The sequence below is a fragment of the Sarcophilus harrisii genome, chromosome 4, assembly GCF_902635505.1.
Source record: "Sarcophilus harrisii chromosome 4, mSarHar1.11, whole genome shotgun sequence".
Taxonomy (NCBI): Eukaryota; Metazoa; Chordata; class Mammalia; order Dasyuromorphia; family Dasyuridae; genus Sarcophilus; species Sarcophilus harrisii.
This window is the reverse complement of record NC_045429.1, coordinates 335,009,804-335,022,273: the sequence shown is the minus strand read 5'-3', so window position 1 is coordinate 335,022,273 and position 12,470 is coordinate 335,009,804. Positions and strand designations below refer to the sequence as shown.

The following is a 12,470-nucleotide window of genomic DNA, read 5'->3' as shown; positions in this document are numbered from 1 at the left end:
ACAAGTAGATTCATTTGGCTGGATTACAGAGTGTGTTTAATATGCTTGGAAAGGTAGATAGACAGATTGTAAAGGACTTTAAATGGTTAACAAAGGAGTTATTTTATCCTAGAGCTAATAGCCATTGGAGCTTTATTTTTTATTTTATTTTATTTTGCTCTCAGAGCTTTATGAGCTGGGTAATGACATGATTAGACCTGTGCTCTAGGAATATTAATTTGGTAGCTGTGTGTGGGATGAGTAGAGGGCAGAGAGACTAGTAGGGAGGCTATTGTTAAGTCAAGGCTAGAGATAGGAGCACTATTTCTCCTAGCAGATGGTAAGATGCTCAAGGACTATTTGATGAATGAATGAAGAGTGAATAAAACATTTAGGGAATGAGTATGCTCAGTTTGGTAGGAAGTGGGGGAGGAAGAGGACAAAAGACAGGATTTTTACAACATTAAAAGTTTTTAAACATTAAAATATTCTTTCTGATCTAGGCCAGGATTTCTTAAAAATTTTTCCACTTTTTAACTCTTTATCCGAGGAGTTTTTATATATATATTCAGGTATACAGATATATAAAATATACAAATTAAACATTTACTGATAAAGCACAATTTCTCAGTTACAGGATTCCATATAGAGTTGTGACCCACAGTTTAAGAAGCTTTGATCTAGTCCAACTCTTATATTTTAAAATATAAATGATTTACTTAAATGTAAATATAAATGATATATTTAAAATGATGAAGAAACTTTGTTTAGAGTGGTTAAGTGATTTGTTACAGATAGTTTAGATAATGTATGTCAAAAGATATTGCCAAAACACACTAGGCATTTTGGTGTAGGTGGGCAAGAGTTAGGAAGAAAGAAAATAAACTAGCTTTATTATAATTTATGAGTCCTCCACCCTTTTAGATTGTTAGGCGCTTAGCTCATTTGTTTATAATGATTACATCAAAAGGAAAGAGCAACCAATTCAGCAGACAATTACATGTTACACCATGAGCAATGTAGCAAAGTTTTGGAAGATATTCAAGAGTGGAGGAAGATTGTTTGATATAAAGCATTTGGAAACTGGTCATGAATAATTAGGGAGTGAGGAAACCAATCTTAGAAGAGAGGAAAAAAAGGATGGAGACTTGATTCCTTTGGCTCATGACCCTTGAAGAACTAACCGTGTTATATGACTTTTGTTTTTGAAATCAATGGGCTTTATTTTGACACAGTCATTTCCAAGAAACCAACTCCCTCCCAATAATGATACCTTCCCTTACTGAAAGGTAAACAAACTAGATTTCATATAGTAAACCATTAAACCATTTGAATAAAACATTCTCATACCACCTTAATCTTAGTTTATCTTCTTTGAACATAGTTTGCATATTCTCTCTCATTAGACTGACTATCTTGAAACCATAAGGACGGGTTTTCATCTTCCTTTGTATTCCCAGCACTTAGCATAGCGTCTGACACATAATAAGTACTTAATAAAGCCATATTGATTTGTGTTTTAGTTGTGGCTTCTATGTTTTTATTTTTGAGTTTAGTTAAAACCCTAGTTAAGCTATTGATGTTGCTAACCTAAAACCTCTTATTAGGTTTTAATGCCTGTTATATCAGCCTATCGTCTTTCTGATCAGCCTGAACAGAGGTCACAAGGCTGAATGATAATACTTAATAATATAGTGACTGAAGTTTTCTGAGATAATTTTATATCTGGATTTCCCCCTTCATCCAGTTTTGGTTTCTTAAAATGTCAATCATTTTGGAAGGTTGTACTGCTGCTACTTCTGAAAATAATGTCCTACCTCTATATCGTCATCTTTCATTTTCAGTATCTGCTCCTTTACTCTAGTGTCGTATTCCTAAAACGGCTCCTGATTGTATTCTGTTTGGAGATGTTTCCTGTTTTTGGACCTGACATTTCATACTCCCTCAACTCCTGCTGGTTTTTGAGGAATAGTTCCTATGGAACATTGGTTCATGGAACATTGGTGTTTCCTCCAAGTAGTTTGTAAAATGATCTTGTAATATTGTTTATAATAGTGGCTGGTCCTGGGATCTTTTTTCCTTCTGCACTCCTTTTCTTTTTGAATAGCTAGGGAGAATAAGTTATTTCCACTAGAAGTTATATGCAGTGATGGTTTGGGATAATAACTTGTAGAGATAGGACAGGAAAAAAAAAAGGGAAGCTCTATAGAGAACAGTCTTGACAACAGGGGAGACAAGTAGGATTCTGGAATTGGAGCTGTTTGGTTTGCTTGGGGTGGGGATGTTATGGCCCAAGGATCTCTTGAATCTTGTTCTCACTTCATCTGACAGACTGGTAAATTGGCTTGGGGAATGTGGAATGGCAAGAAGTTGAAGAGAGAGAAAAGAAATCTAATCCTCACTTTGTTCTCTATGGAACAGCAAGTCAAGACTGAACTAGATAGGGGAGTGATTTGCTCCTGAAATCTTATGTTTAGGTGTGGCTCACAATTGACAAACCTATGGGATTCCAATTCAAGAATATTTTTTTAACTTTTAATACAATTTTCTTTTGAAATCTTGAAAAACCACATGAGACACATTATATTGAAAGGCATCATACAGATAGTTTTTCAGGTATCTTGAGTAGGAACCATGAGTCAAGAAAGTGAGAAAATCCTGCAAAATAACTGTAGGCCCTTTGTGTAAATGAATCTTTTACAAAATGTCTATACAATATATAGCCATTCTGACATACTATATTTGCCTTTCTGGCATGAATTAATTATTGACATGATAATTAAAGAAATCCTATTCTTGCTAGTCTAAGGAGATTTATTTGGGGGGGGGGAGGGCAAGTAAAAGTAGGTGTAGTAGGTAATATTTTTCCTTGTCTAAATGATCTTTAGATTTTTAGCTTTTTTGTTTTTTTCTAAAGGAACCACTTCTTTAGAGAGTTTAAGTTTCAGCTGATAGACAGTGGCAGGGAGGGCAGAGTCTAAATCCCCCATATGAGTGAGGTTTCTTTCACCTTCAGTAACACTGTCATTTGGTGGTTCTGAATCTTATACCAGTAAGAAGAGTGAGAAAAGAGCTTGAGGGAAGATAGGCTAAGAGAAGAGAAGTGGGAAGCAGGGGAAAGAAGAGTTTAAGACTCTTTGTTTAGCAGCTGGAGGAAGGAGAGGCTGGCATACAGAGCACAGAGTTGGGGGAGTGTGTCAGGGTCCCAGTTATATTTGAAGCCTGATCTCTGCATTTCCAGGCCACTCAGCCCCACCAGAGCCTCAGTGAAGGTCAATTCCTCATCCCCAAGGGAGGATAGTAGTTCAGGGTTCAGGGGAAATAAACCTTCCTCCGTCTTTGGAAAGTTTTGCTCCATAACACTCTCCACCTAGAAGGAAACAAAAGGAGTTAAGTGTTTTTCTCCAAAGACCTGTATTTTCTTCTGCCCCCTCAGAATTGGGCAATGAAACCCAGAGGTTGGCTCAACTTCACACTGCATAACTGCCTGTAAGAAATAACAGGTATGCTGTTGCCACCCTGTTCTTGGATTGAGGGAGGGACCCAGAGAGGAGGAGGAGGAAGCATATAGTACAGTAACAAGATTGCTAAATTTGGGAGTCAGAACACTTGGATTTGAGGCCTTAGCGCTGTCATTTATTAGCTATGTAATCTGGGGCCAGTCACTTCTTTTGGAGTCTGTTTCATCATCTACCAAATGAAGGACTAGTAGATCTCTGAGGTCTCACTCTTGGAATAGGGCAGGTACTTCCACATTCTCTCTTGTATTAAAAAAAAATCATGTTTTCTGTTGTTATCCATTGAAGTCTTTCCCCCCAGCTCTTCTGGTTGGGCCCATTTCCTCTTACCAGTTTCAGTTGCAGGGGCAAAATCTTCATGTCCATGGACTTTGTTAGTAGTTTATGTTGGGCTTCACTTAGCTCTAGAAAAAGGAAGCATTGTTATGCCATTGGAAGGGCTTTCTCAGAGACTTCCACATGCCTCCCTTTCTGGTGTTTTCACATTTACCTGTCAGGGCTCCAAGGAAATACAGAATGCCTTCCACAACATCACGGGAGAGTTCAATGTCTTTTGGGCTGGCCTCCAGGGACACAGGATGCCCCTTGTTCAGAGCTTCTTCAAACTGTGAAAGAGAAAACCATCTCCTACCTCAAGTTCACCCTCTCTGATTCAGAACACAACCCTTCGGTTCTAAACTAGTCCCCTTCCAATCCCATTGTAATGATGTGCCCCTCGCACTCACTGTCAACCCTCTTTCCCTTATGGTAAACTTTACTCAGAGGGCAAAAGGGCATATGCTTTGGAGAAGGACCTTTATTATTTTCTCTTTTAGGAGTATGGAAGGAATAGCAGTGGCTTTTGAGATCACCTGGACAGTTTTGAAAAGGATATCCTATTTTCCCATCTCTAAATTATGAGTACTCTTCTAACTTTCCCCCAGTACCTCCTCCTTTGCCTGCCCATTTCATAGAACCTACCCACCCCGAAAACGTATCCATTACACTGGGTCTCGTTGTCTTACCGCCAGCTCTAAGTCTTGGAGGTCTTGTTTCTTCCCTAGAAGGTTTCTGAGGGATTTGAGTAGTGACACCTGCCCTTCTCTGCTCAACTTGGCCACTTCTTGGGCCTCACTTTGCACTTCTTTCTTAAGTGACCCGAAATCTTCTGGAACTTCAGCTGTGTGTGCAGAAAAAACAAGGCAATTCCTTACCTACTCCCAACCCCTTTCATCTGGTAACTTGTTGTCCATGAGTTTCTTTCTCCTTAGGACTCCTCCATTTAGATTCCTACACTCTGTTCTTTAGCTTGGATTGGGCTTTCTCTTATTCTGAGACCTATAAAATAATTCACTGGACTTGATATGTTATTAATATCACTTGTCTTAGTTTTGGGAATAGTGAGAGCCCAGTCTTTATCTGAAGCTGGAGAGGAAGGACTTCTTTTTCTCTCCCTCCCCCCTCCTGTTACTGAAGAGAATAACTTCTCAGGGAGATGGCAGCTGCCATAGTGGGACTCCTCCAGAGGGTGAGCTTGTGTGACAATTAGGGGACATTCAGAATGTCCCCATGCATAGAGGCTCTGTCCTGTGGTCTGACAATCCATGGGTGGTTCTGGTTGGCATCATAGAGGACCTTTGACCCTGGAGAGGGTTTAGACCCTGGGACCTGAGATATAGCAGCTCTCACCCTCTCCTGCATGTTTATAGGAAAAACTCACAAATCTCCTTACAAATATCAGATGTCTGGATAACTGGAATGGAAAAGGAAAACAAATGGATAAGAATGGCAGCCTGAAACATGTTACCAATATAAAACTCATTTCTATATAGAATGTTGTGATTTACAAAATACTTTAAATCTCATTTGATCCTTACAACCACCATGTAGGTTGTTACTATTATAATTTCCATTTCATAAATGAGGAAACTGAGGTTCATAAAAATTAAGTGATCCTTTGCCCAGGGTCACTCAACTGCAAGATGTGGGGATAATACTGAGAGTAGGGAAATATGTCCTAACTTTTTCTAAGAGGGTTCTGTCCTTTTAAGAATCACAATCTCATCATTCCTAGCTTCTCTGGAAAATAAGGAAACAGTCATAATGGTTAGGAAATTTGGTGGGGTAGGAGAAAGGTCAGTGGCAAAATCCATTGACCTTTGCAGCAGCAGCAGCTCCAGGCCTGGACTTCGAATACTGAGAAGTTAATGGGTGAATAGTCATTGTCAGTGGAATCTTGAGGACATAGGCCTCAGAGAGCACACTTGTTGAGGATCTTCCCTAAAAAGTTCCCACTTTAAGGCACAATAGGCAAAGCACTGGCCTTGAAGTCAGGAGAACCTGAGTTTAAATTTGGCTTCACTTTAACTCTTACTAGTTGTATGACCCTGGGTAAGTCACTTAATCCCAGTTGCCTCAAAAAAAATTTCTACTTCTGTGAAAAATTTAGAAATCATGGCTTTTTTTTTTTTTTTTTTTTTTAAAGAAAAATAGTTTAAAGATTTTGGTTTCTTGAGCTCCTAACATTGCCATAGAAAAATGAATAAGAAAAGCGTTGTCTTTTGAAAGTCAGAATAAATAAAGGGTAATAATCTGAAAAGAAAAGTAGTACACTTACAGGAGAATATTTTCTCTTCAGGCTTTTCTAGATAAATAAAATAAAAATACATCAGCATAACATCCATGCCTACTTTTTCCTTGGAAACATTTTGTAATTTACCATTTTACTAGTGTCATTATGAAAACATACTGTTGGCACCTATTCTCAATTTGGGAGCAAATATCTTTATTTTTATGAATGTTTAGGCTCTGCTTTTCTTTTTGTCTTTCTATTTCTTTCTTTTAGTCTAAGAATAAAAAAAGCATTCTATCTTATCCTCTTCTCTCTCCAAAAATTGGGACCTATAGTTTAGTGGGGAAAAACTGTAAGGCAATGAGGATTAATAGAAGAAAATCATAGAATCATATATTTGGAGCAGGGGCTCTTGGTGTTGGGTCCATGGACCCCTAAGAAGTCTGTGGATAGTTCAGGAGGGTTCTGTGACATGGATAGGTGAAAAAAAAAATCACATCTTTATTTCATTATAATTGGTTTTCTTTGAAATCCTAAGTATTTTATTTTATGCCTTTAAAAACATTCTGAGATAAGGTCTGCAGGGTTTTTTTTACCAGAATGCTAATAGGGTTCATGACTCAGAAAAGAGTAGGATCCTCTGAATTAGATCTCAAAGGGATCTGAGATGTCATCTAGCTCAACTCTTTCATTTACTAGATGACAAGTCTGAGGCCCAGAGAGATTACAGGATTTGTACCACATCCAAAGGTGTTGAATGAAGGGAGGGACTATTGAGGGTACAGGAAGGGATTGCTGGGGATAGGACTTTAGAGGCATGAATGATGGGGAGACTAGAGGCTTTTTACTTCGGAGCAGTTGTACTCACCTTCAGTAGGGAAGGTTTTCAGGTTCTCATTGAAGACATGGGGAATGTCTGGGGGGTGAGGAGAGATATTGTTTAGCACTTTTCACCTGCTATCCAAAGACTTTTAGAAATATTTGGAATCAAGCAAATTTCTCTCTAGATTGTCATTAGTTTATCTTATATAAAGGTTTAAAAATCAAACAACACCAATATGAAAAAGCTTTTTTTCTTTCATTCCTTCAGGTTTCTCTTTCTATTTCTCCTCTCCCTGTAACACAGACCATATCTCTGGATTGCATTATTTAAATCATGATAATTTCCCTTCTTTTCTCAACCTATTTAATAGCTACCAGAGAAAAAGATCAGGGACACTTAATGATTGGGAAAAGGGCCCAATAGACTGAGAGGGAAAGAACTCTGATTCCCTGGGCCTCAACTCACCCCAGTCATCCTTTCCTTTGACTATCAGTTGCCTCACTCTGAAGGCTAGGACACAGCCTTTGGGGATAGTGATAGCCTCCTTGTGATCTAAGGACCCCTAGAATTAGAAAACAAAGATTAGGAAAACTACAGACAGTTGAATTTCCTCTCTTCATCTTTCTCTCCAATTGCTTTTCACAAATGGCTCTGCTCTGTGGCATCCACTTCAAAGCCCTTCCATCATTTTCCACTAACTATTCATTTAACCACCTTCATCCTCTTTGCTGACCCAGACCTGCTACCTCAGTTGGGCCAACCTGTTTTTAGATTACTCTTGACAGGCCCTTCTCCCCTTCCTCTCAGATATAGTGTCCTAGTCATCCACTCTTCAATCTCCATCCATTCTTAGGTTTTTCAGGAAGCCTCCATCCTTTGCTTTTGGCTCCAAGACTCGGCCGTAGTGGTCCAAGAGCCACACACAGAAAATCGAAGCTTGCTTTGTCCATGTCTACCCCAAGAGACATCATGCCTCTTAAGACATGTACATCCCATGAAGGGGTGGACTGTGGAAGGCAGGAGCTTAATTGTTGTCCTGTAAATTTGTCTCAACAGGCCAGAACCTAAGACTTTCTCTACTACCAGGGAATAGTACAAGCAGCCCACTGGAGTTGGGGCTCACTAATCACTATTCACTTGAGTATACTTATTACTCTGGGCTTTCACTCTTCTGCTTAGGTTTCCATTTCCCAAGAACTGGCTGTCCTCAAGCTTCTGATTCCAATCATTTGTGTAGATGCCTTACAAATCAGTTTGATTTAGAACAATTCTCATACCTCCAGGGATGGGGGGAGGAGGAGAGAATCACAGGGACCCACCATAGGCTTCTGGTGGCACCTGCTTTTTATAGAAGCCAAGACATATCACTTGAAAGAGGTCAGTACTATAGGAAGTATCCTAGCCTAGCATTCATGTGTCTCTGTGTGTGGGAGGAATCCTCCCTTGGTTATCCCCATTACAGGTGTTTTCTAGACTTTGGCTGGCTCAGGACTGACTAACTTTTGTTTCTTCTTAGGACCCAGCACAGGGCTGTATCTAGATAATCAGGAAAGGGGCTTTTAGCATAATTGGCCGACCTGAGGACAGAGTGCAAGAAAAGCAGAAAAAGAGACTGGCCATGGAGTATTAGGGCAAGGTTGTTAGACCAATGTGGGGTGTTGACTGGAAATGGAACTGGCAGGGCTGGGCTCTACCTTTCCTATGTGCCTGGATGTACTCCTGGATGGGAGTGGGGAAACCAAACCTGAAGTCCTAAAGGGGCAAAGAAGGGGAGGGAGAAGCATCCCAAAGCTTTTCCAGCATTCTCCAGGGTGACTTCTTTCACAGTTTCCACAACTTCCATCACCACATACAGGTTCTCCCCTCGTTGCTTTATCTCCTTTAGGAATGAGTGCTCAGGCACAAGCTTCCTGGGTGGAGAAGGCACAAGGAGAAGGTCCAAGGGTTTACCGCTTCCTCTTCCTCCTGTTGCATTCTGAATTCCCAGCCTCTGAGAACCAAGTTTGTACTAAGGGTTTCTTTCTGGCTTCTTGTGGCCTAGATTTCTGAGCTGTCCATTCTTTGTATCTTCTCCTGACCTTCTCATCTCTTATCTCCCAAATGCCATTTACTGCCATTAAGAGCTAATATTGTTGCATCCTATGTGCAAATTTGTCCTAGAAACTCACAAAGGATGGCAGGATATTCGACCAGAACTGTGTTCTTGTACCCAGAAACAGTCTGGGTCACTAGCAAGTGGCCTCCAAAGTCATTTATTTTGTATGGCTACAAAAGCCATAAGAATTCAAGAGCACTTTAACCTAGTTATAAGATCAAATTCAAACTGCCCCCAAAATTAAGTACAAAAAGTTTCTATTAGGAGGAATACTTTATATGCAAAGTCACATTATATGCAAAGTGAGGGCCACAAGCCAGAAGGACTTTCTCCCCAGAGCTAGCCTTATGAAGTTTATGTCAGGGGAGTAGTCTGAGGGTTCCTCTCCCCACCCCAACACCAAGAAAAATTTGGTAATATTCTAGCCTTTCCTCTAGATTCCCCTTCTCCCATCCCTCACCTTCACAAAAGGTTCCCTTTAACCTCACCTCTCCTTCTGTAAGTCATCCAGGGCTTTAGGGGAAACGCTGAGAGACTGAACTTCTAGTGTGCTGCTGTGGGAGAGCCCAGCAGTCCCTTTGACTTTCACTGTTTTGGGAACATCTACTTCACCCTCCAGGCGGGCATCCAGCATCTTCTTGAAAGAGAAGCTCCCTGAGTCTGATAGATCTGAAGGGATGAAAAGGGATGAAATGGGGTGCTGGGCCAAAGGCATTCCCCAAATCAAAGTGCCATGGGCCAACTGGTAAGCCCATCCTCCTTCTCCTATATGGGATGACACTGAATCAGTCCCTGCCATAGGGAGAGAGGAAGTGCCTTGCAAACTGGATGACCAGGTTCATGTCTACCTCTACTTTGTTTATCTGTGACACAAACTGACCTGATGGTGAGGTCCCAGGCTGAAGAAGATCTAGGAGGGTATAGTCAGTGCGGATGTAACGGGCACCCCAAAACAATGTGCTCTTCCTCTTCCTTAGGACCAGGCAGAAAGGGTGGAAGCGCTTGAAGTCAATGAGGCTGTCCAAGGGGGTCAGGTCCCCTCTGGGATTGAGCTGTCTGGCCAGGGCCCTGGTGACATTCTCAAACAAAGTCATTGCTTCTGAAGAAAGAGCAAAGAATCAGGTGGCTGCCAGAGAGAGACAGAAACAGAAAGCTGGGATATCTCTGTTTTAGGGATCATGGTATAACATAGAACTTAATATATTCAAAAGTCAGAAGACCTAGGCTGAAATCCTGATTCTGCCACCTACCAGCTTTTACTTTAGGAGCTTAGATTTTTTTTGACCCTCAGTTTTCTTATTAGCAAAATAAAGTTAATAATACTTGTAATAGGGCAACTAGATAGGACAGTGAATACAGTAGTGGGCTTGGAGTCAAGAAGATTCATTTTCTTGAATCCATATTTGGCCTCAAGATACTTACTAGCTGTGTGACCTTGGGCAACTCTATAATGAGTTAGAGAAGAAAATGGCAAACAGGTCATTGTCTAGAAAACCCCAAAAGGTATCCTGAGGAATCTCAGACTCAAAAAAAGGACCAACAATAAAATACTTGTAATATTTCACAGTTATTGTGAGGATCAAATGAGATAAAATATTTTGAAAACCCTGAAGCTCTATATAAATATAAGTCACAGTTACACGAAGCCTCATCTGATATCTTGGATTGCGTTTTTTTTTTTTTTTTGGCTCAACTATAGATCTAGCTAGGGTAGCAGGCACAATTAAATCGTTTGTGCGAGGGTGAGTGCTCCACTCCCAGGCCTAGAACTGCCATACCTGGGTAGTTGGATGGAATGGGGAACCTGCAAGGACCATTCTGATCTAATGGAGTGAACTCCACACTTATGCCATGTAGTTATTCAGTTCCTTCAAGTGTCTTGACTCCTTGTGACCTCATGGACTTCTGTCCATGGGTTTTCTTGGCAAAGATGTTGGAGTAGTTTGCTGTTTACTTCTCCAGTGACTTGTCCAAGGACACACACAGCTGGGCAGTTTCTGAGGCTGGATTCTAAGCCCGTCACTGTCTACTATGCCACCCAGTTGCCTCAGTTATATTGTGGTTTCTGGCAGATTCTCTACAGGCTAGAGAACTATCTTCAGGGCTGGCTGAATATACCCTCATAATGCCAGGACGCTGGACACTTTGTCCTGGGACTGCCTCTCCTGTAGGTTAGATTCTTCTGCCCAGCCTTTTCAGTGTGTACTTAAGTGTCTAACAGGTGAAAATTAAAACAGGTAAGGAGTTAAATTCTGCCTGTAGGTTGCAGGTCTCTGTCTTCCAGGAGAGTCTTTTTCTCTAAAGTCACTTAGTTATTGCCATTCACTGCCCCTTCCCTGCCCTCCAGGTCTCCCTCACAACCCACCCCACCTCTCCCATTTCCAGAATCTTTACCGAAGAGTGGTGGTGGTGGTTGGGTGCTGTCAGTTGGAGGTAGAGGTCATGTGCTGGATGGGTCAGACGTTAATCCAATCTGGTCTTCACAGGGATGCTGGGGTTGAGAGAATCTCTGCTCAGTGGTGTCTGTGTGACTGCCTGATTTATGTCACTGTGGAGGGAAGGAAGGAGGCCACAGAGATCTCTCCTGCCCTCATGACCCCACCCCACCCCACTGGCCACACTTCCGGGAGAACTGCATCAACCTGTTCTTCGTGTGCCCTGCCCGGGGCCCCAGGCCCTCGTTTGCTATGGGCTGAGGGGCCAGGTGGGAGCTTCCTGGCAGGTGTCAGCGTGGGTGATAGGAGTCACACTAGGATGGGAAGTAGCACCTGGATCAATGGCTGATGGCCAGTGGAGGTAAGGATGGGTCCCCTGCAGGGGAGATTTAAAGCTGCAGGGTGGCTCAGGATATATATATATGTACATATGTATATAATATGTGTGTGTGTTGGGGGAGATATCCTCCTGTACACTTTTCTGTGATGTTGGAGAAAAAGATCAGAGTTGTCAAGGAGAATCTTGTCTGGTACGATAAAGCAGCAAGAATACCACATCTAGAAATTCAAGTCCAGATTTTGGCATTTGTTAGCCTTGGGCAAATAATTTTTTTTTTTTTAATTTAAGGCCTTAGCCTCCTCATTTTGTCCAGTGTGGAAATACAGTGGCTACTTACCATTTCTCATCTGTAGGAGAGCTTTGACCTGTTCTGACTCTAATCTGAGCTAGTTTGCTCCTTTCTTTGGGAAAAGATTTATATGATACCTATTACATACCAAGCATTCTACTAACATATTATTTACATTTCCTTGGGGGAAGTTTTGCTTCCTTTTCTTTACCTCTTTAACACCCACATGACTTTTTGTTATGACTGAAAATAAACTTGAATAAAATAAAGATACAATAAGACACGTCTTTCACTCCTGTTTATGACTATTTGCTTAGATTTTTAAAAGAAGAGGCCATTAATCTATTCCTCTGGACTGAGAAATTCTGTAGACTCTGGAAATTCTCCCTTGACCCTAATCAACTAATTTCAGAGAGCAAGCTTCTATTCCTTCACTTTGG

At 41.1% G+C, this 12,470-nt stretch overlaps 1 protein-coding gene across 5 annotated transcripts; it reads right to left on the bottom strand.

The window, feature by feature from the left end:
• Positions 1–531: 531 nt before the first annotated feature.
• Positions 532–11,554, bottom strand: LOC100913948 (gasdermin-A). 5 transcript variants are annotated; one of them, XM_031966205.1, is made up of 12 exons: positions 11,361–11,554; positions 9,847–10,092; positions 9,455–9,635; positions 8,616–8,781; positions 7,337–7,433; positions 6,917–6,964; positions 6,094–6,120; positions 5,197–5,229; positions 4,502–4,656; positions 3,988–4,102; positions 3,828–3,901; positions 532–3,349 (listed from the first exon to the last, which is right to left on the bottom strand). In XM_031966205.1, the coding sequence occupies exons 2-12, from the start codon at positions 10,058–10,060 to the stop codon at positions 3,107–3,109; spliced, it is 1,353 nt and encodes a 450-aa protein (XP_031822065.1). In that variant the 5' UTR covers positions 10,061–10,092; positions 11,361–11,554; the 3' UTR covers positions 532–3,106. The 5 variants fall into 5 exon arrangements, with proteins under 5 accessions (XP_031822065.1, XP_031822066.1, XP_012403790.1 ...); XM_031966206.1 differs by having other exon boundaries at positions 9,847–10,065; XM_012548336.2 differs by having other exon boundaries at positions 5,209–5,229; positions 11,361–11,553.
• Positions 11,555–12,470: the final 916 nt, after the last annotated feature.

Excerpts from the sequence above, each read along its gene's own strand:
- LOC100913948 (XM_031966205.1), bottom strand. The coding sequence starts at position 10,060 with ATGACTTTGTTTGAGAATGTCACCAGGGCCCTGGCCAGACAGCTCAAT. Across the intron at positions 5,230-6,093 it reads TGAAGAGAAAATATTCTCCT|TTATCCAGACATCTGATATT; the intron begins GTAAGTGTACTA and ends TTTCCATTCCAG. Across the intron at positions 4,657-5,196 it reads TGATATTTGTAAGGAGATTT|CTGAAGTTCCAGAAGATTTC; the intron begins GTGAGTTTTTCC and ends CTGCACACACAG.